Source organism: Doryrhamphus excisus, linkage group LG3 (genome assembly GCF_037039965.1).
Source record: "Doryrhamphus excisus strain RoL-2023G ecotype Guam linkage group LG3, RoL_Dexc_Guam_v1.1, whole genome shotgun sequence".
In the NCBI taxonomy this organism is placed as follows: Eukaryota; Metazoa; Chordata; class Actinopteri; order Syngnathiformes; family Syngnathidae; genus Doryrhamphus; species Doryrhamphus excisus.
The window spans coordinates 13,024,085-13,045,102 of NC_136359.1; the positions used below are offsets into that span (position 1 = coordinate 13,024,085).

General features: G+C 40.7%; 2 protein-coding genes across 2 annotated transcripts in view; both read right to left on the reverse strand.

Annotated features, from left to right (window-relative positions):
* The window catches only part of bin3 (bridging integrator 3), a 30,864-nt gene extending 19,255 nt beyond the window's left edge, over positions 1 to 11,609 (reverse strand). Inside the window, exons 1-4 of the mRNA XM_058069836.2 lie at positions 11,461 to 11,609; positions 5,454 to 5,502; positions 4,688 to 4,728; positions 1,183 to 1,244 (exon numbers count right to left, since the gene is read on the reverse strand). Of these exons, the coding sequence (XP_057925819.1) occupies positions 1,183 to 1,244; positions 4,688 to 4,728; positions 5,454 to 5,502; positions 11,461 to 11,468 (160 nt within the window). The 5' untranslated portion in view covers positions 11,469 to 11,609. The remainder of the gene's footprint in view (positions 1 to 1,182; positions 1,245 to 4,687; positions 4,729 to 5,453; positions 5,503 to 11,460) is intronic.
* Positions 11,610 to 11,722: 113 nt separating this feature from the next.
* On the reverse strand, positions 11,723 to 18,885 carry egr3 (early growth response 3). The gene is made up of 2 exons (XM_058069835.2): positions 18,397 to 18,885; positions 11,723 to 16,489 (listed from the first exon to the last, which is right to left on the reverse strand). Exons 1-2 carry the CDS (start codon positions 18,548 to 18,550, stop codon positions 15,411 to 15,413), a joined length of 1,233 nt encoding a protein of 410 aa, XP_057925818.2. The 5' UTR covers positions 18,551 to 18,885; the 3' UTR covers positions 11,723 to 15,410.
* Between the last annotated feature and the right edge of the window lie 2,133 nt (positions 18,886 to 21,018).

The following is a 21,018-nucleotide window of genomic DNA, read 5'->3' on the forward strand; positions in this document are numbered from 1 at the left end:
TCTCACCCAAAGACAGCTGTGATAGGCTCCAGCATACCCACAACCCTAGTGAGCTTAAGCGACATAGAAAATGGATGGATGGATGACTGAGAAAGACATTGATATTTTACCAGTCATCAATGACTGGGGTTTTACTGATTACATACAGGTGGCCCGGAAGTTATGCGTTTCACCATTTCGTTGTTATGTGCACACTCCCATAAGTTAATGTATTTTGGTCCATAAACTCCAGAACTAGTTTCAGCACACACAGTCGATGAATACGTATGTGCCGTGTGCTGCAAAGGATGATTGCAGTGGCGCGCCATGGATGGACCCTGTGTGTCTCTCATTCACAGCTAAAGGAAGTGGATGACATTGCTTATTAATTGACTCTGCACTTCTGAACTAACTGAACTTTCACTTCATCATGTCTACAAGACCTGAGGCAGGTCATCGCCATAGCGATGAAATAGCATGAAATTGGACAGCTCTGAGAGCGGGGAAATGCACACCAATGGTTTGGTTGCAGTTTTGGTTTTAACTGTCAGAGCTATCATTAAAATGAAAGATTATATCTTTGACCATGGAAAATTATCTTTTCCAATCATTGTGACAGTGATAACTAAGCAATGTCAGTGTTATTATTGAGATAGAACATTAGCATGTGCGCTAAGAAGACTTCCAGACATATTTGTTTCCAATTAAATAAGAGTTTAGTCGTGTGCTGTCGGTGGTATGGATCTTCTCTGCTCAGTCTTTGAGGGTTCTGATAATCCCTGGCTTGTGTTCTCATGGGTGATGGAAGTGAAAGAGTAGGTCCTGGTCCATGTGGGTAGGTTTTTCATAGACCTCAATATTGAGGCTTCTGTCCTTCCTTTCCCACACTTCGTAGTCCCTTGCCCTTTGCCAATCATAGGTGACTTTGATGTACTTGTGCATTTACATGTCGTTTTACAGTACATCGTTGTTGTGCAAATGAGCACCCAAACATGACACGCTTTTATAAGCTTATATATAAAAGAAAGGAAGGTGTAAACAGCCCTCAAGGCGGTGTTCTGCACACTTTCATCCAAGTTGAGAGCTGGTACACCAGCGAACAAACCAGCCTTGAAAAACCTGACAGTCAACATCAAGTGTGCGAACAAGTAGTGATCGATGGCATACAAAAGCGGGAACACACAAGCTGGTAGCAGAACAAACCTAAATCAGCCTCTGTGCTTTTCTTCATGTCCTTGTGAAGCTTTTTTGTCTGATCCTCCAGCCTGTGTGACAAGAAGAAGAAGAGTGATTATCAGCAACAATCTGCTGTGGCAATACAGGAGAGCAGCAAATATGGGTCAATGGAAAACAGAAGAAGAGAAAAAAAATGGTTGAAAAAAAAAAGCAGTAAAAGTGGAAGAGTTCAACAGTTTTATCATGGCTCATATTAAACAAAAAATACAATTAAAGGCTCTGAATGAAGTCGTACAAAAGACACTGTGGTTCAAGGAGGGAATTACACATTTCACTGACTCCACGTAGAAAGTTATTATAGCATCTTTTAGATAATTAACAAAATACGGAACCGTTCTCTAACATCAAGTATATTTGCTCCAAAAGCATTAATGTCTTCCATCATTCCTCTGTACATATTTCATTGATGGGCGTTAAAATCGACAATTACCACATTAAAGAGACTGAAAATGCATGACATTCATTATTTCAATTGAGGCAAATGAGGGGATGGCAATCTCCCCAGAGACCACTGTCAGAGCTTTCCTCCTGGTTTCATGAAAAAGGAAATGGGGCTCAATTTCCAGCATTGTTTAGTCAGATTTATTATTCGAGGGATACTATTCCATGGAAAGATGAGGGGGTACAATGGAATGGAAGCTGGACACGGGACATGAAAACGTTTGTATCGCACACATGGCACACACACACGTCTACAAACCAAATGTTTAATTGAGGTGCTTCCAAGCAGGAGAAAAAATGTGTTTCCAAAAAGCAAAGAGAAGAGAATGTTCTAGAAAATACACATGTACATTTAGAGCACAAATGATTTTGGCTGCTGAATAATCAAGGACTTACTCCAGGAGCCATGCTACATTAGAATCATGCACCTACAATTGATTGTTACATAATGAGTTACCCACACAGCTCTATATTATCATCATCACTAAAACAACTGATTTTTTGTTTGTTTTTGCATTTCTTCATTTCTGAGTGGGCTGAAAGGAAAACTCAAACATTAGCGGGCCAAAGAAGGCTTATAGTGATAGTTATTTAATTGTATAGATTGATTTCTACAGTGGTACCTCCAAATTTAAACACCACAGAATGCAGAAGCCCGATGTCAGCACTGTGAAAGGAACCAACATTTTGCATTTGCATGCTGCGGCAGTGAAGTGAAGGATGGACTGCATCAAGGAAAAAAGGTGAGTTTAAAAAGGGCCAATGATGATTTTTCTTTTTTTTTGATTATTAATATACCAGTCCAGTCTGCTGCTGATAAAGTCTTATTAATAGACTTTATCATGCAGCAGACTGGACTTTATTTTTTTAAATCGTGTAGGCAAGATCTGTCCCTCGGGCCATTGGTTTGACACATGTGGTCGAAGGGGTAGTGAGGATACATTAAGTAAAACCTATCACATCTAATTTTCAACATGCTTTTGTGTGTCTTGACGTTTTCAAGGGTTTTAGAGAGAATCGCCGGCGACCAGATGGATGTTTGTTCCAAAAATGTCATTTGCAGTGAATGATGCAACGCCGCGTCTTATTGTTCACAGTACACGGAAGAAACACTCTGTCACAACAATCTCCACACTAACTTCTTATATCACTCTCACCAATTAGATGCAACTGGGACTCATGGGCTGCATCAGATGTCCTCTGAAGCAATCACAAGCTTTATTTTCTCATATTCACAAAATGTGTTTTTGTTATTCCGGCTACGGCCAATATTATTAGCAATACTTTTGGCAGGATTCAGACAGTATCTGGTCATTCCAGAGATGCTTCCTGTGTATGTGCTGTGAGGACTGGACACATTAGAAAACAAAGGCATTCTAGTGGAAAGGTAAAAAAATACCTGCAACCTCAAAACCTGCTCAGATCATTTATAAAACCATTTGGGAACAGATCAGCTGGTAGATCAACTTCCTTGTTTTGATGAATGAAAACATGTAAGTGTCTAAACAAGCAAGCATGCAATAGGAACTTAAACAATCAGGGTGTGTTTTTCTAACTACTGTTGGTTCTCTGGGTGAATTTGTGCTGTACTCCTACTTCAAAATCTCTCATGCTGTGTTGTTGTGTGTTTCTTGTTTTCAGCACAGAGAGGCGGTCAGTGAGTCTGAGAAGAGTCGGGTGAGGCTGGAAGCTCTTTCCAAAAGGTGCTAATAGGGTGGACTAATGGAACAGCTGCTGCTCCTTGCCCCTCTGCCCCAATGTCAGCTCTGTGAAGCCACAAGTTTGGCGCAAAATCACATTTTGAAAACTGATCAACACAATACCTTTATGTGACAAATGTGGAATAATAAGCATTTTCTAAGAGCACATGGTGGCTAATAAAGTTTTTAAAATGTACACTTTGTTGCTGTCAACACACAATATGCTCACAATTACTTTTCATGCACAGCACAATTATGTTGCCCTGAGGCACTGTGCCACAACATCAAGTGTTTTACGCATACGATAAACCTTGCAATCCAACCTGCACTCTGTTTCCAGCATAGTAGTTCAGCAGCTGTCATCTGATTCAGACCTACTTCCTGGTACAGCTTTCTCAATGTCATGGGAACTTTCAGCATTAACAGAAAGCTAATCTACTGCAATCCGTTTTACATGTCACATTTAACAGATTTGAAAATGATAAAAACAAGAGTGGGTCAGATGTTTTCAAAGTGTGAAGTCGGACGGCGTTCTTGATGATGAATCTTTGCGTAGTAGCACGGCCAAGAGATGATATGAGGCAAAACGCTAAACAGGAATCACAGCTTTTTGGGTCAAAGATTTCCCATGATGCACTGATAACAATCTCTTTGGGTGGAGCACCAAAATGCCAGTACAAGCCTGCTGCGTCTGAGTCATTTGCAAGGTCTACTGGCACCACACCTTATTTATGAAGAAGGGTCCTCCTGCTCAATCACATGGTTCTTCAACATCATATTCCATCTTCACCTCAGGTGCACAAGTCTCGGATGCATTTCTGGACTTCAAGACTTATACGAGTTCAATGTGATTTGTAGAGAGTCAAAATTCTACATTTTACATTGATTTTTTTAAGTATACAAAAAAGTTGCTCAGAGATTAGGTCAGGGGTTTTTGTACATTTTTTTTTTCAAAACAAATGAACGCTACTTCAACTACGTCATGAATTCATCTTCATTTATCTAAAATTTGCCAATAATGTATTGCATCAATAACTGTAAACATTCAATTCACCTACATTTTATTGACAAACCAAGAATGCACACACTTTATGCTGGTTAATTAAGCACAAAATGTAACAAAAATTAAATAAAAGAAAACAGAATTTGGGAAAAAATAAAACAGATTTCATAGGGCCCTGCAAGTATATGGGATTCATATGCGCACCAGAATCAGGTTTTGTTAGAACAAAGGCAACCATTGTGTTGCAAATGGAATGGTTCTGTGGCAAAACAATTATTTTAAATGGAAGAAAAACATACATAACATTTAATTCAAAATAGTCACTTACTTTTGGAGCTTGTCATATTCTCTTTCAAAGTCCCTTTCAACCTGAAAAGAAAATTAAAAAAATTGATTTGATCATGGCAGATCATGGCAAATTCATTTCAAACCTCACAAGTGGGAGAACATTTCCATTCAGAATTACATATCATCTAAAGACAGATGTTTGGAACAATTAGAAGATAGCTACTTCATTGCGTACTGTAGTATGGTTGTGTTTGATTAGAACAGACTTTTTAGTGTATACCAAAATGCAATTTGTTTAGTTGACAATTAACATCATAAATCAAGTTCTCATTGGGATAAAGTATCATGGAATTTGTGCAACTATATCTGTAAATAAAATATACTGGGCAGGCTGCAGAGGCAGCATGGCTTCCGTACTTGCGTTCATTTGAGTCCATAATGTAAGCATGGTGGGTTTAAACAACAAGGGAGGTGGTTGACACCGTATCACCAGTGTCTGATTTAATTGGGTGGCCACAAAGCCTCTTCTTGATTATCTAGGACGGTACAGGAAGCTGTCAGTGACTTCTTGGACCGGGGATTCATTACAGAGGAAGTGGCAGGGGGAACACCTACTCGTGGTCACTTCAAGGTAAACCACCTCTGCATGATTACATGGCTCAAACTAATCGCCATCTAATACAAACAGTTATTTGTCAGTGAGGGTATAATTTAGACTAGTATTGTATATAGAACTTTAAACACACTGCAGGTCAGTATGTTGAACATTTGGGGATTTAAAAGAATCCTTTCTTCTGGCCACTTACAGTTTTAGAGACAATCTGCTTCTTTGGCTGTCCAATCTTGAAAGGAATCCTGAAATGACACAAACAATCTCAGTCTGTCATCAGTTGCATGATGGTTGGCTGAAGGTTAGTGGTTATCTAAAGGGTGAGCACAAATTCAGAACCTTGACAGGGACAATCTGAAGCTGTGAATTTCCAGCTCCTCTCACGTGTGCAGAATTTTTTTTTTTTTTTTTTTTACATGTTTTCATCACTACATGTAATCATCGCTAAATCTAAAGTATCGGACCAAAGTAAGTACTGTATATTCCCCAGTTTTATTTCAGCAACTGGTTTTGTTACAGTATATCTTCTCAAGAGACAACATAAAACGTTGAAAATTAGAGTAGTCAGTGTACATCTTGTATAAGTCATGTGTATGGGTCGTTCTCCCTAAAAGGTAGTATGTATATCAGAGAGGGTGCTGTCAATGGAATGTTCATATAAAAATATACTACAAACATATTGAATAAACAGGTGAAACAGTGTCAAGTATTTGTCAAAATGCAGACAATTACACAAGTGACACTGATTCAAAATCAAAAATATGGCGTAATTGCTAGGATACGTGTTACCTTCAGGATTTATACTGATAATTTTTTTCTAATCGATACACTTTGGTGAATTGTTTCTTGAGAGTTTGAATCGGGGTCCATCCATGAGCTCTGTGTTACGTGTAAGATACATCGCTGTTCGAGCATGTTTGTGACAATGTAAGGTTACTTTAAAGCATATATAGTGATAAAGATGATATAGCAATGTATATCTTAATATGCAAATTGGTTAGAAAATAATTTTGCATGCGATTTCATGCTTTGGGGAACCCTTTCAGGAGACTTTACTGTCCACTAAAAAGGACCCAACAGAGTCATTATTTGCTACAGACAAATGGCAAATATTTTTCAGAAGTACTATATTTCATGAGTTGCACACTCCGCTCTAATCGACACTGCGTCCCAATCAGTGCGTGTGTGTCTGTGTGTGTGTGTGTGCATTGTCCACTTGAATAAATCAACAGCACACCTTGAATAAACACCCATTTTCCTCTTTACAAAGAATACTGGTGACAGTAATTCCCTTTACTATGACTCATACCACCATGTGTCATGGTTGTTTTTTTTTTACAGCACACACTGCCTGCAGAGCAGATATGGCATTTGTAAAGCTGAAGTTTACAGCGCAAGTTCTTGAGCAAAACTACTCACTACTAGCAAAACTACTAACATCGACCTGAAATTGGAATTGGAAAAACAAAAGAAGCCCTCATATTTGCTGACAGGAAACGAGCATAACGGGCTGGCTAGCAAGGGTTCGGTTGAAAATAGTATTCAGAAAATAATGACATATTGTATTGTATTGTAAAGCATGATTATTTGTGTAAAAAAATGCATTTATAAAATAAATAATGGCTTCTCCCAATAAATGCTTTATTCCTGATAAACACTCTCGGCAGTTGATTAAATAAACGCCCCTGCCACAACTGTATATGAAGAAATAAGTTGACTAAAAACTTTTCTACACAGGTGAAAAAAGTCAGAGGGCTTTACTTGGTTTTGTTATGGCAAAAGAAGACATTTCGTCCTTAGTTTAAACACACATATCTTTCATCCCCATTTCAAACCCTTGCCTTGCCTTAATAAGTTGCTCCCCAGCATCTGAGTGCTTTGTGATGCCAAGCGACGGAGAACACTGCCTTTACCAGAAGCGTTTGCTGCTAGGTTGTCATTGATACGGCGCTAATAGCCTGAAATCTAAGCTACGTGATGGACAGTTGCGACTGACAGGGAAGGTGAGGCAGCAGCTGCGTCAAAAGAAAGGTGTGTAGTCTAATGAGATGGAAAAGAAAGGGTGTGATGTAGGGCGGCATTGTGCAACCAGGAAGGAATGCACTCGTGTGAGGTAGAGCCTTTTGATGACAGCTCAATCAAAAGAGCACAACGTGGCCAAACAAGAGAATTAGCCTAGTCAATTAAAAAAATACGCTTCAAATGTTCTTTGATAGTTCCTGCATCAACATTCCACTTTGGCCTGTTTTCACTCAAGGCTGGAATTCATTTGAATTGTAACTCTTTTGTTTCTTTTTGGCACGTAAGGGTTGTTTCATTCCAATGAAAGTGAGCACTAAGCCATTTGCAGTATAATATTTCTTATTACGGTAACAGTATTGTTACTTTAATTAGCTTGACGATTACAATGATACTTTAATTGACTGAATTTAGGAACTGCCTGCAATCACAAATAGGATATACAGTCATCCCTTGCAACATTTTGAATTCACTCTATTGAGGTTTTTCAAAAATATATTAGTAAATCATACTGCTTCGTGTTTGAATACGGTCTATAAGTCGTGCCTTGAGACAAGACAATACACAAGATTTGGGTCTGCAAGATTTTAGCATTACTTTTTTTTTAAAAAAGTACAATGAAAAAATACTTTACAAATTATTGCAATCTACTAGTTTAATTTAGTTGGTCTATTATCAGTTTTTTTAAATGTATAGCTTGTCAAATTGTATGTATTGTCAGTATGCAGATCAAAAGATCCGCTGTGGCGACTCCAGAATCAGGAAAAAAGCTGAAAGAAACGAACAAAGTACATATGTATTGAGTGTTAGCAAAGTGCTAGCAACAAACTCAGCAGCGAGAGAGTGACTGACGACAGCTGCTGTGTAAATGTTCATTGCATGTGTTCTTTGTTTGTTAATAATGCCGATTAAAGTGTATCATGAGTCTTTCCTTAGCCACAAACAGCAGCAGTAGAGTATTATTCCACACTGGTCTCTAGGTGTCTCAAACACTACATTGATGAGACAAATGCCACCAGGAAGTGCACTGTCAATGCTAATGTATTAGTGTTAGTCATAGTCTTATTTATGCCTAAAATAACCAATTTTAAGTCTACAGGTCTCTAACAATGGTTGAAAAACATATTTACAAAGGTCAGAAGTTTCTTATGCTCCAACTACAAAAAATATTCTATTTATTAATATTGAACCCAACTTCGCAGAAATCTATGTATTTTGCCGTTTTCCACTAACAATGCCACCAATATAGTATCTGATGAGGAGGAAGTTCCACTAATCTCTTTTAAAATGCATGCAAAAACCCTCAAAGGTTCTACAGTGCGCTCTTGTTATGTTAGAAGCATCATAGCATCATGGGAACTTATTGCTCGTCTTTAACTTTCCTGCCGATGTGTTCAAACTGCACTCTCAAAGTTTGACTGCAATGGACTACACGTCACCAACATCGGAAAGCACGTAGGCATAAACAAAGACATAACAGTCTTCTGGGTGATTATGCACAGGCTGGAACAGCCAATGGCTTCTCACTAAATGGCCAATGCGCTCACCCAGAGAGGAGACTGCGCATCATTCGACCTCAGCTCTTCCAGCGAACACAGAGCGCCAGTTGAAGATGTTGGGAAGCGGAATTGTTCTGTTGATGACCCCAAAGTCAAAGCTCTCACGTCATAGGAGCAAAGTGTGCAGGCCACACTGGAATGCACCCCTCAGCAGAGTCCATAAAGGCCTCTTTTCACTGCTGATGCACCCCACTCTTGACCTTGTGTTTGGCGGTGCGTGCTGGGAGAAGCATTGCTTGCCAGCTATTGACGCCAACTGAACTGAATGACGCCATATTGCTTGCTCGATAACCATCTTCCTTCAATTTTACACCCAGAATGTGTCATAAAAAGTGAATGCATGCACAGACATAAAGAGGACATACACAGTTCTCCCATTCTATCATTACAAGTGAACAAGTAGGAGCACCCTTTGCTTGGTTCAGATCCACGTAAATGAACATACTACTGTAATTATCGGTGTATAAGCCATGACTGTAAAACCCTGTGGCTTATACAGTAGCTAGTTTATGGCTAAATTATAATCCCATGGCATCTATTTTACTTCAGAACTACTACTAATTGTTTAAATACTGTGTTGTTCAACAGTCAGTGAGAAAACGTAGCTCTTTCTTTGACAAGAGCCAATTTGGCATTCTAGTAGACTGGGCTGCTCTGAGATGAGCATGGCCGCGCACCAGGGAGAGATTTTCACATTTTCAGCTTGGCGTTGTCAACATTTTGTGAAAACAGTGCGCCAAAGGTGCGCTGAAAGCTCCCCAGCTCCTACTTGGTCTATTCTCGGCGCAGGCAAAGCGCACACACACACGTCACCAAAGCCTCACACGCTGTGTGTGGCACATTTCAATGTAATAAACAATCACAGAAACCACTCTTTACACTAACCGTCTGAACCAACATGTACATTTTTGTATTAATTGTCCCATCACGTCTGATGTCAGATCAAAAAACTCAACCTGCCGGCATCTGAAAGTATGATGTCAACTAATAAGCCAACCACAAACAGCCACAGCATCCAATAGAGAGTATATATTTGGCTTCTCTCATCGGCTTGTCTCCATCCATCCATTGTCTGTGCCGCTTCTCCTCACTAGGGTTGCAGGTATGCTGGAGCCTATCACAGCTGACATTGGGCGAGAGCGAGATACACCTTGTACTGGTCGCCAGCCAATCGCAGGGTACATGTAGACAAACCATTCAACCACTCCCACTCACATTCATACCTATGGACAATTTGGAGTCGCCAATTAACCTAACATGCATATGTTTGAAATGTGGGAGGAAACCGAAGTACCTGGAGAAAACTCACAGACACAGGGGGAGAACATGCAAACTCTACAGAGAGGTGCCCAAGCGGCGATTTAAACCTAGGTCTTCTCGAACTCCTGACTGTGAGGCCAACATGCTAACCACTCGACCTCGGCTTATCTGATCTCATGAATCTCATTCAAAGAGCAAAAAACAGAAAACGCAAAAGGAGAGACGCTTGTTGAATAAATGTCAGTCTGTTGGTGTCTTAAAGAAATTTAACAATGTTAAAATGTTACATCACTTTTACAGTTATTTGTTTTATAGTTTTATAATGGTGATATAGAAAAAAAGTCTGTATATAATAAAAAAAATGGAACAATGGAAATGGAAAAAAAAGAAGTCTAGCTTTGGAAATGCGATTACAAAGCAGTACAGCACACCTCAGCTATGGTAATTGATAATATTTAAAAATGGTGTACCAACAAGATACTTCCTGGTTTTGTTAAGGACTATCATTTTGACATTTTGATTTGCTATTTGCTTTATCTATTACTGCTTGGAAACTATCAGGGAGATATTTTAACAGTATGCTTATTGTGGTATTATAGCTGCACTGCATTGTATTGATCTCAGACTGAGCAGGTGTACCTAATATTGCTAATTGGTCTACCTCTTAATTTGTAGAAGGAAACCGGAAGTGAGTGCACGTATTTGCTTCCTCAACCAACTGAAATTATGTTTGTTTTTTCAGTCATTAACCTACATCAACACGAAGGCGGGTATATTTTGCTGTCGGGAAAGTTATTATATCGATAATTACAACTATAACTGTAAAACAAGCTCAATGCATCACTGTCTTGGTCAGACAAGCTAACTTGTGCTAGCAACAGTTCCATTACTGTCAACACACGATGACAGAGCTTTAAAAAGGTCTGCCGTCACCAAGATGGGTTAACTTGCTTGTTGCCTCACACTCCAGTTATGGTTAAGTTTTATCATGAGTCAGAATAAAAGAAGCCAACTTGAAGGTATATACTTTTCATGAAAAGTAGTCGTTCCTGCGTCGGTTGTCAGAACAAGTTAGCTTAGCATGCGCCCTTCGCTCGATGACCATTACAACCTTCTCTAGTTGACATATAGAGCTTTAGTCTACATTAACCACACAACGCCTACTGTCAAAATGTGTTAGTAAACTCTTTAAGCGACTTTATACCTATGTGCATTCTGAAAGACGCCTAGCGCTTACTTAGCCTGAAGTTAATGCCTCTGTTGGAGCTACCAGGAAATAGCCGAAACCAGGGTAGGTTTGGCTCATTTCAGCCTATAGCAATTTACGCCGAATGCACAAGAATCGTCAACGTTAAAGCAACTTACCAGCTCATGTTTGCGCTAACTTCTAATCCAGTTTCATTGAGCAATTGTGTTTTCTTCCGAGGACCTCATCCCTTTCGGCCAAACGACGGGGCTCCAAACAGGAAGTTGGAGGATCAGCCGCTTGTGTTTCCTGAGAGCAGCATCACCGCACAAATGGGTACGTTTGCCATATAATGTTTAAATATGAGCGTTAAACTGGTGTTTTTTTCATGTTTTCCGTGTAAATCAATTACACGAATGTGTCGATGGTCAAACAGGGGTGTATGTGGTATCTTTCTTTATTCAAGTACTTACATAGAAATGACAGAACATTTGCATGACAACAAACTGAAGTGCCAAGTAAACAGGGGAGCACATGTCCCCATCACAAAGAGAGTAAAATTCATTTCAATATTCAGCTCATCATAAAAGGACCTTATTATAAGGTAGTAGAAACATGGAAATAGGCCAAAAAGACATCTACAACATGTTTTCTGGGAAAAACAAACAAAAAATAAAAAACAACAGAACAGTTACCCCAGTGTGCGTCTTGAACATGAATGGTTATCATCCCATTTTCCCACCCGTTGTATTTTCATGCATAATAAAGAAATGAGCACCGCCCGCAGCATTGACACCCGGCGCTTTGGAACATTTCCGTGCACATGCAAACATGAGGATATACTGCAATGAAAAGGAAACACAACACAACATGGGGGGCGTGGGGGGGGGGACTGCTTGCGTGAATACCGTAGTGTTACCGTAAATGGACACATGATCCCTGAAGCCACGCTGGAAGTCCAGAAAGTATCTTACACACAAGCCTATTGCCCCGTGGCCATGTTTACAAAAACCAAATCAAACAATTAAAAACACAAACATTAGCATAAGGCTGCCTTCCACTTGCAAGCAGACTGAGGTCACTTTTTTATTTGTTGTTCCTGTGTGAGTCTTCATGGCATATTGTTTTTGATCAGCCAACCCTGCAACCCAGTTTGGCACAAAGATGGCTGCTGATGTTGGATGGTGTCCAAAGTGGAGCCAAGGAAGATGAGGCATATTCCACTTTCTGTCAGAGCACTCACCCTCTCCTTTTGTGAATTGTAAAAACATGTAAATAATATTGTTCTCGGAGAAGAGATTTTTTAATACATCTATAGGATTCACACAGGAGGATTATTTCCTGATGCTTGTATTGTTTTTACCACCATACTATATAGTGAGGGGGTGAGAATTAGAAGAGCCTAAATCCATCTGCTCATTACAGAATAAAAAAAAAATTCATGAAACAAAGTGACAAACACATTCAAGAGTATGTGACCAATGACATCAAATTTGTGAGGTTGTAATTATACATGGCTTCATTTAGTCATGGAAAACCAGAGTGTGCTGCATTCCTCGAAACAATGCAACATAAACACCGCCTTCCCTGCGAGGAGGCCACATTCAACATATAATTAAACACATCCATTCTCACTAAGCAAGTGTCAAATCAAGAATAGCTTCTCTTTTTGATCAAATATATTCAAAACCATGAATCTATAATCACTGGATAATGTCACATTATTTATTATTGTTGATACATTATATTACATTTAACATAAATAGTTGCTATATCTAATCACGTCATAAACAATATTGCTTTGTGCTTTACTGCATGGGAATAGCTGCTACATCGTGTTGTGAGGGTACATTAAGAAAATCGGACCATTCTAAAAGTCAAATCTTGGTTTAAAATAAGAAGCATGCCTTTGTATATATATTTTATGTTGAATTCTCTGCCCAAAATGCAAGGGTGCCTGTTCATTTATCCATGTAGATGAGCTGAGAAAAGACTCTCTGAGGCCAAAATAATTGGAAAGTAAGTGGACACTTGCCAGCAAACTCAGCAGTGAAAATTGGTTGTTCCAGAAGAGAGCCAGAGAACACGGCCTGTGATGCTAAATCCACAACGTCTTCTCTGTTATATTTTCAAACACTTTTTCTAGCCATTGCACCTGTCCATAATTCCCTTTGGTCCTGCCCTCTACAGCATTTTATCTATTCTAATAGTCTTACTCAAATACAAGATACACTGTCATCTAACAAGCACCACCATTCTTTGAGGACCAAAAAGACGAACCAGCCAAGCTTGTTTTCTTTTGATAATTATATCAGCAATAAAGTTATAGAAGTAAGGATTCTAATCATTTTAAATGCGCAACAGCCTTGCCACATAAGGATGGTTATTAGTCCCAAAATGCACATTAGTGCTAATAAAATAGCCTCACATCAATTGTGTAGAAAGATGAGTATCATTAGCTTGATGTTTCATGGCTTTCAGTCACTGTCTTTTAGTTCTTCAGTCATTCTTTACTTCTTGATGCCGGGTATGTTGATTAGTTCTGTTTGGTTTGAAAAGGTAGAATAAACAATGGGGGGAAGAATATCCTGCAGTATATTTTGCAGATTTGGTTGCTTTGAAAAGAAGACATGATGCGTGTTTCACGTCCTTTCAGCACAATGGTCAATATAAAACCACATGATATGAAAATGTTGGCTTCCCACTAGTATATAGTTCAAGTGACTATGCAATCATTTAGCCTCTGCAGAATGGAAGTGGAGTTCACAAAAAGATGTGCTTCTTTAAATGAATTTTAACGTGTGTGGATAGTGCAATTGTTGTGTGTAAAACACCTTATTTTTAATGCTTCCACATTTTTTTTTCAATACCCGACGTGGCTGTCAACCACAAGCAGGAAAACATATTCTGCACAAGCATTCAGTCAAAGCGTCTCCTTTAATTTATGCAGATTTTTGCATTTTACACATTGTGCATACTGGCATGCACATACTGTATATATGCACTTGTGTGCAAAAATACTGACGTATAGTGCAGTTGAGCGCAAAACTTGTACTCTAGCGCCCTGCAGACATATTTGTATATGGTACAAAAGCAAGAAACCCTTTGTTGTCAGATTATTTGGATATTTTTAAATCATACCAGTTAGCTGCTCATTCTTAAAATCTCAACATAGCAAATACATGTTAACAGTGCATGCAGATACTGGTAAGCACACAGTATACTGCTGGTTTGTAACCTAGTGCCACATATTTGTTGTTTGTTGTCTCTTTGTTTATGTTTTGATGTCATCAAATATTGCTTTCAAATGATGATGAACAGTGTTGATGGGATTAAAAAAAGTCAATTATTTCTTGTAACATCATATAAAGCCATTGTGCATGGCCTTGGCTGCTGGAGGCATGAAACAGGACCACTCGTGACCCATTCAGTTGTTATTTACATTTAGTCAAACTGCACATAAATCTAAATGGGAGATAAGTTTGGAATGTGACCTTTCTTTTAATAACCCCAAATGGAAGCTGATATCACTGGTGTGTTTGGCAAATATCAGGCACAATAATAAGAACAAGGTTGGCTGAGTTACCACAAAATACATTTGGCACATTCATTGGAGAAAACAACATTCAAATACAAAAAAAACCAAAAAAAAACACCACACTTCAACAAAAGAAAAAAACAACAGAAAAGACAAGTGCCACTATAAGGTGTCCGTGACAGTACACAAACACAACCAATTGCACTTTTAAACAGCCTAGTAAAATCACTGCATACATCCCAGACAACTCACCCTTTGACTTTGCTCCTTTGTTTAGTTTGTCTGTTTTGATCCCTGTGATAGATTCTGGCTTCCTCTCAGTTAAGAAATTGACCAACGTGGAACCACAGCAAAGCCAGTATAGATATACAGTGGCCTTTTTGGACGGAATGTACTAAGATTCTCTCTGATGGGCACTGCAGCCTCTTCCCTGTTACTGAAATGAAAAGCAGCCATCTCAAAACGGAAGGAGTGCAACCAAAGAGAGAAGCGGACAAGTCATCTATGTTTTGTTGTCTTACGATGGATGCGGCCCCATTGTCCTGAGTCTGTTTAAGGGGCAGGCTCCACTCTAAGTGCAGGTAGTTATGGTCATGAGGTCCCCAAGATGGGCCCTCCGCAGGAGTTGGTAGGCGAGCTGTGGCTCCCGATCACTCCGCTCCCTTTGTCGGACGCCTTCTTGTCCTTCTGTTTGAGGTGAACTTTAGCATGTCTCTTTCGCTCGTCGCTTCGGGCGAACTTGCGCCCGCAGAACTCACAGGAGAACGGCTTTTCTCCGGTGTGCGTGCGGATGTGTGTGGTCAGGTGGTCGCTGCGGCTGAAGGAGCGCATGCAGATTCTGCACTGGAAGGGTTTGTGGCCTGTGTGGATACGGAGGTGCCGCGTTAGCTCGTCCGAGCGTGAGAACCGCCTGTCACAGTTCTCTGCAGGGCAAGCATGCGGACGTTCATGGACAGGGGTTTTGCTGGGGCGATTGGGATACTTCCGTGGTCTGATGGGTTTGAGCGTCAGTGTCTGTGGCGGTGGATGGTGAGGAGGAGGGTGCTGCTGCCCGCCGATGAAACCTGGGTGAATCTGCTGCTTGTCTTTGAATGCTCTGATTGTTTCAAGGGGAGTGATGGGCGGAGGGTTGACTCGAATGGGGTCCATAGTCTGAAAGGGCTTGTGCTCCATCACACTGACTTCTCCTTGATGATGGAAAAGGTTGTAGTCAGGGATCATGGAAAAAAGGCTGCCATCCATTGAGGCTTTGGACGTGGAATGATAGTCATTGCCAGGATAAGCAAGAGCTGTACTGGTGGCAGGACTGTGGTGGAAGGACACCTGATCCTGGTATAGGTCACTGCAGGTGGAGTAGGCGGGCAGCGGCGGGCCGTAAACCTGCTCCATGTCAGAGTTCTGTCCACCCATGCTGGCTGCTGAGGATGGTGTCTGAGCGCTGACCGTGCCAGGTGACGGCGAGACACCAAGGATTCCCGCGCTGACGAGGCTGATGATGTTGTTGTCAGAGCACCAGCCAGAGCCGCCGATCCCACCTGATGACGGCGTGTCAAAGGCAAACTTGCCCAAATAGGTGACGGTCTGCCCACTCCGGTTGGACTGGAAGCTGGATCCATACTGAATCTCCGCACTTGCTTTCTCACTCCCCATGCCTATATCCATGATGTTATCTACGTTAGAGCGGAAGAAAGAAAGAAATCATCCACATGGGCTCCTCAAGCATTAGTGCACACAACTGACAGCAAAAGTGAAACTAATAAAAGTCAAGAAAAATAAGTTTTTTTAGTACCCAAAGGGTTTGTTAAAATTTTTTGCATGTACCAGTGACAAATCAAAGGTATAAAAAAAGGTCCTGAACTTCCTAAAGAACTGCAAGTGTCGTCCGAGCCCTAAGTTCAAGTGACAGACTTGCTGCATCTAAAGGCAGTGGCGTCTCTCCCTCTCAGATCCCACAAGCCTTCATAAATCACAACCTAAACACCCCCTTTGATCCAGTCATTGTGGCCCTCAGGAGGACAGCCAAACTTAATGGCAAGATCTGATTTCTTTACAGGGGAGGGGGGGTGAGGATTAGGAGGCAGACGCCTCATCCACCACGCACTGGGATTTTAAACACTATCTGTATGTAATGGAGGGAACATGAAGGAATATTTACACGAACAACTCCAAGATCTGAGTCATTGATACGTTCATTCTTCTGAATCTGACACGTTAAACATATTGCAACTGAGAAATAGCTCAATGAGAAAATTCCATTTGCAAAAATGCATGGCTAAAAGACCAAAAAAAATCCAACAAGTAAATTACACTTATATAAGTGCATGGACATATGACAATATGACATGTAATACTCATGATGATTTAGTAGGATGTCAGTTGAGTTGCATTTTATGCAGAATGCCATATCACACCTGTGAGTTTTTTAAGAGGAATATGGATCACCTATATAATTGCTAAAGAATTAAATCTTTGGCAAAGCCTTACGGAGAATTAAAATAGCTCTCCATAGGTATTTTATCATTTCTATTTACAGTACCTCTCATTTTACAATTGTCTCATACACGTTAGAGCAACAAATAAAAATAAGCACGAGTAATGTACTTTTTTCATTTTCCATGAATTATATCCAGACCGTAAAAGATATTGAAGGTGAACGAGTGGGCGTATATCCTTTTTATTCAATCCAAACTTACGTGTTGCTTTTATTTCCGGACACTAAAATAAAAATAAGTTTTAGTTTATTTCAGTGTGAATAGAAAAGTGAATAAAAAAGCTTGATCTGCGTGGATTGAGACAATTTTGTGCCGAATGGTGCTCAGTGAGGAGGTGTGTCGCTTCACAATTGCTGATTGATTTCCTGCCAACATGCACCGACACGGAGCCGCAACCACGACTCCTATTCATCCAGCGATTGAATGAATTAAAAATATACAATCATCTGGATTAAGATGTAAACGAGGCCTCGCGGTTTAATGCAGGAAAAAAGGTATCACGGGCCCATGCCGTTTTACCCGGGGTTGTTGTGTGTGTGTTTGTACATATACTATTAATGTGCTACCATTTAGAATTTCTAAAGCAAATGTCACTATAATATCCATATTGTAAATTTCGGGTGAACAGTTATTTAACATGCATTTGATGTTTTTAATTCTGACATTTAATCGCCTTTTTAATGATTCGCTGAATTGTGTTCAAGGCATTTGGACTTTCATATTTCATACAGCGGAAAAACTAAGAATTTAGAAAGTCTAATCTGATTATAAAACCTTTTAGACTAATTATTGTTTTTTTTGTTATTGTTGTTTTGTCGGTGCAGCGTCTAATACATAGCCTTACATTTCGGTTGTACAAGTAACGAGGAGAAAATGAACACTTAATCCAGATTAAAGTCGTGCATTGTTGCCCAGGTGTGGGTTGTTTCCGGTGGCCGGAGAGAGAGAGCGCGCTCAGGAGGAGGACTGCGCGCAAGAGGAGCGCGCTAACAGGTGCTCCTCCAAGACAACTGTTGCCTTCTTCAGCGCGCATCTTTTGTACACTTCCTTAATAAATTAACAACAACATAAAAGTCACTTCTTACCCGTGTTCATCTGCGCGTAGTGGTTAATAGATTCCGTGCTGGTGAAAATGTTCATAGACGTGGGGACGTCCTCTTCTGGGTACAGACTGTCGGGGATGTTGTTTATTAGACTGCTCATGGTAAGAGGGAGCTTCTCCGCCACTTTCCCGGTCATAGCACTGCGAGTCGCTCCGGCGTGGACGAGGGAGGCCAGCGTACACGTATATCCCCCTACCCCCCCGCTCAGGTGCACCTAACAGCGGGGTGGTCAGGTTGCTTTGGAAAGGAGAGATGAGTCGTGGGACGGACGGGTCCAGCTTCTGGTGCTGTCCGAAGTTTATCTCCCGGCTCGGATGGACGAAGCAGCGCCGATTCTGGTTCCGCACTCAAACTATTTGGTTATGACTCGGATCAGTGTGGAAGCCTTTGTGGGCTGCTTGTGGCCAATGTGGAGTGTGCAAATTAAAGAGAGCGGCTCTATACTTGCTCTATTGGAGCTGCTTTGGGGACTCCAGTGTGGCGGCATTAAATAGGGGGCTGGAACCTTTGCGTGACGTAGATGCCCATATATGGACACAGTGCTCAGCGCCAGGCTCTCCGAGCGTCAGTCTGCCAAGTGGAAACTACAAATGGAGGGAAAAAAGGCTCCGGGAGATAACTGCAACAAAACTTTCAAACAATTCCAAGTGTAAGCGAGCCGAGTACGTATTGTCATTGTCTTAGTAGGAAACATTACACCGATGGAACTATTTATCTCTGTTAGTGCTCTTGAGCGATCATAGTATGTGTGTTCATTTCTGTCACAATTTAGGCACAAATTCACACATGTATTTAGTCTTACACTGCTTAGTCTCACTTTACCCTTGTTGACCATGCTCAACAAACTCTGTAACGTAGTGCAGTTGCTCTGAAACCACTCAACATGCACTGACAGCACCGTATAAAGGACGCCAAGTGACGCAGATAATGGTTTGTCAACACTGCCAAGCACGCTTTGCTTTGACTAGGGCTGGCCCACGTGACCGCCAACGTGGAAACTCCAAAAAAGGCACCGTCCGGTCACGCCCCCAGTACGGCCCAATATGGACATGAGTTCCGGTGAAGTTGTAGTGGAAAGTGATCTAAAACTGCAGAAAAAAAGAAATGACTGTAGACAAAAAAAGATTGCTGTAGACAAAACGTCACGGCACGAATTTATACCAAGCAAAGTTGTGAGAAACATAGTTAAAAATATCCCAACAACAACATACAAAAACCCTCTAATGTCACATTAGTCAGATTTTGCTACTAGAGTGAAAAAAAATTTGCCTTGGAACTGTCGAGCAAAGCAAAAAAAAAAACAGTTATGACAAACATATGTCAGCATATGAATATCCAGACTGGAGGAATTAATAATAGTGCCTCAATGAAGCACAAGTATATAAAGAGAGTGTGTAGGAGTGGTGGTCTGAATCACGTTCTGTGTTTAGGGTGGCTTATACAAACTGAGGCTGTGGATGTGTGTAGTGATTACCAGTTACACCAGTAGAGTGGAGCAGCATCCTCCCAGTCCTGAGTCCGGTCACTTGCAAGATAAACAGGGACTCTGTTGGACTCAGCGTTGGGTTCAGCTTGTTCAATACACAGTTTTAGGTTATTGCCACAAAACATAAACGTTCTAGCTCATCTGATGCTAGTAAAAGATGGTGGAAAAGTCGACACAATGGAGTTCACGAATGAAAATGTCCATAGCTCCTTTCAAGTACTGTTTATGCCACACCATATGTATGTTGTTACACTTCTATGCGATTGCTGGATGCCGTGTGGCTGTGTGAAAGCAGTCGCAGCAATATTCGAGCTTCTATATGAAAGGCACAGGGAGGAAAAAAAACAGCAGAAGACGAAGCTATTATTCGCCTGTGGCATTATACACAGAACCCAGTGATGCAATCAGATCATTAAAAGCGCGAATACGTCAGCACCACCGTCTAATGTGACGTTTAAAATACTTGTCCACAATTGCTTTCAACACAATTGAGTGGAAAAGGTGAGTCTCAGTTGTTAAAATTCACACCCCGTCCCACCTATTCAGCATTCCCTTAATCACAGACGCCATACTGCAACTGTTATGGCTCAGATACTACCTCAAAAGGCGGAAAATTGCCAGTTTGCGGTGGTGACGTTAACATAAAACAAAAGGCAGGAAAAAGCCAGGTGTGAAAGGGGCAGCAATTTTCCAGATTCTCTGTATAAAGGTGGCTCACGATTAACATTTACTGCTCGTCTCTTAATATGGAGAGTGGGGATGTGATATTCTCTCTCTGGTTGGAAAATTGTCCAGCCTTGCCGGAACACCTAGCTTACCTTTTACTGGCTTCCTTTCAGTATTGCACATGGGACTGGGTACACTGCGGTGTCTTTGACTGCAGCTCATTTGCACATGGGACTTCCATGGAAGCACTATAACCTGACAGCTCATGGAAAACTTAGGGATGTATGTATAGTCGAATAAGTTTGGGTTTTTTCCCCAGCTTCTGGCTTGTGAAAGATGTATAATCAGTGCTATTTTTAAACAATGTGTATCATCCTCCCGGCAATTAATTTAAGCGATCCCAAATTAGTCTTGTGAATGCTTAAACCATAATCATTTAATATGCTATATAT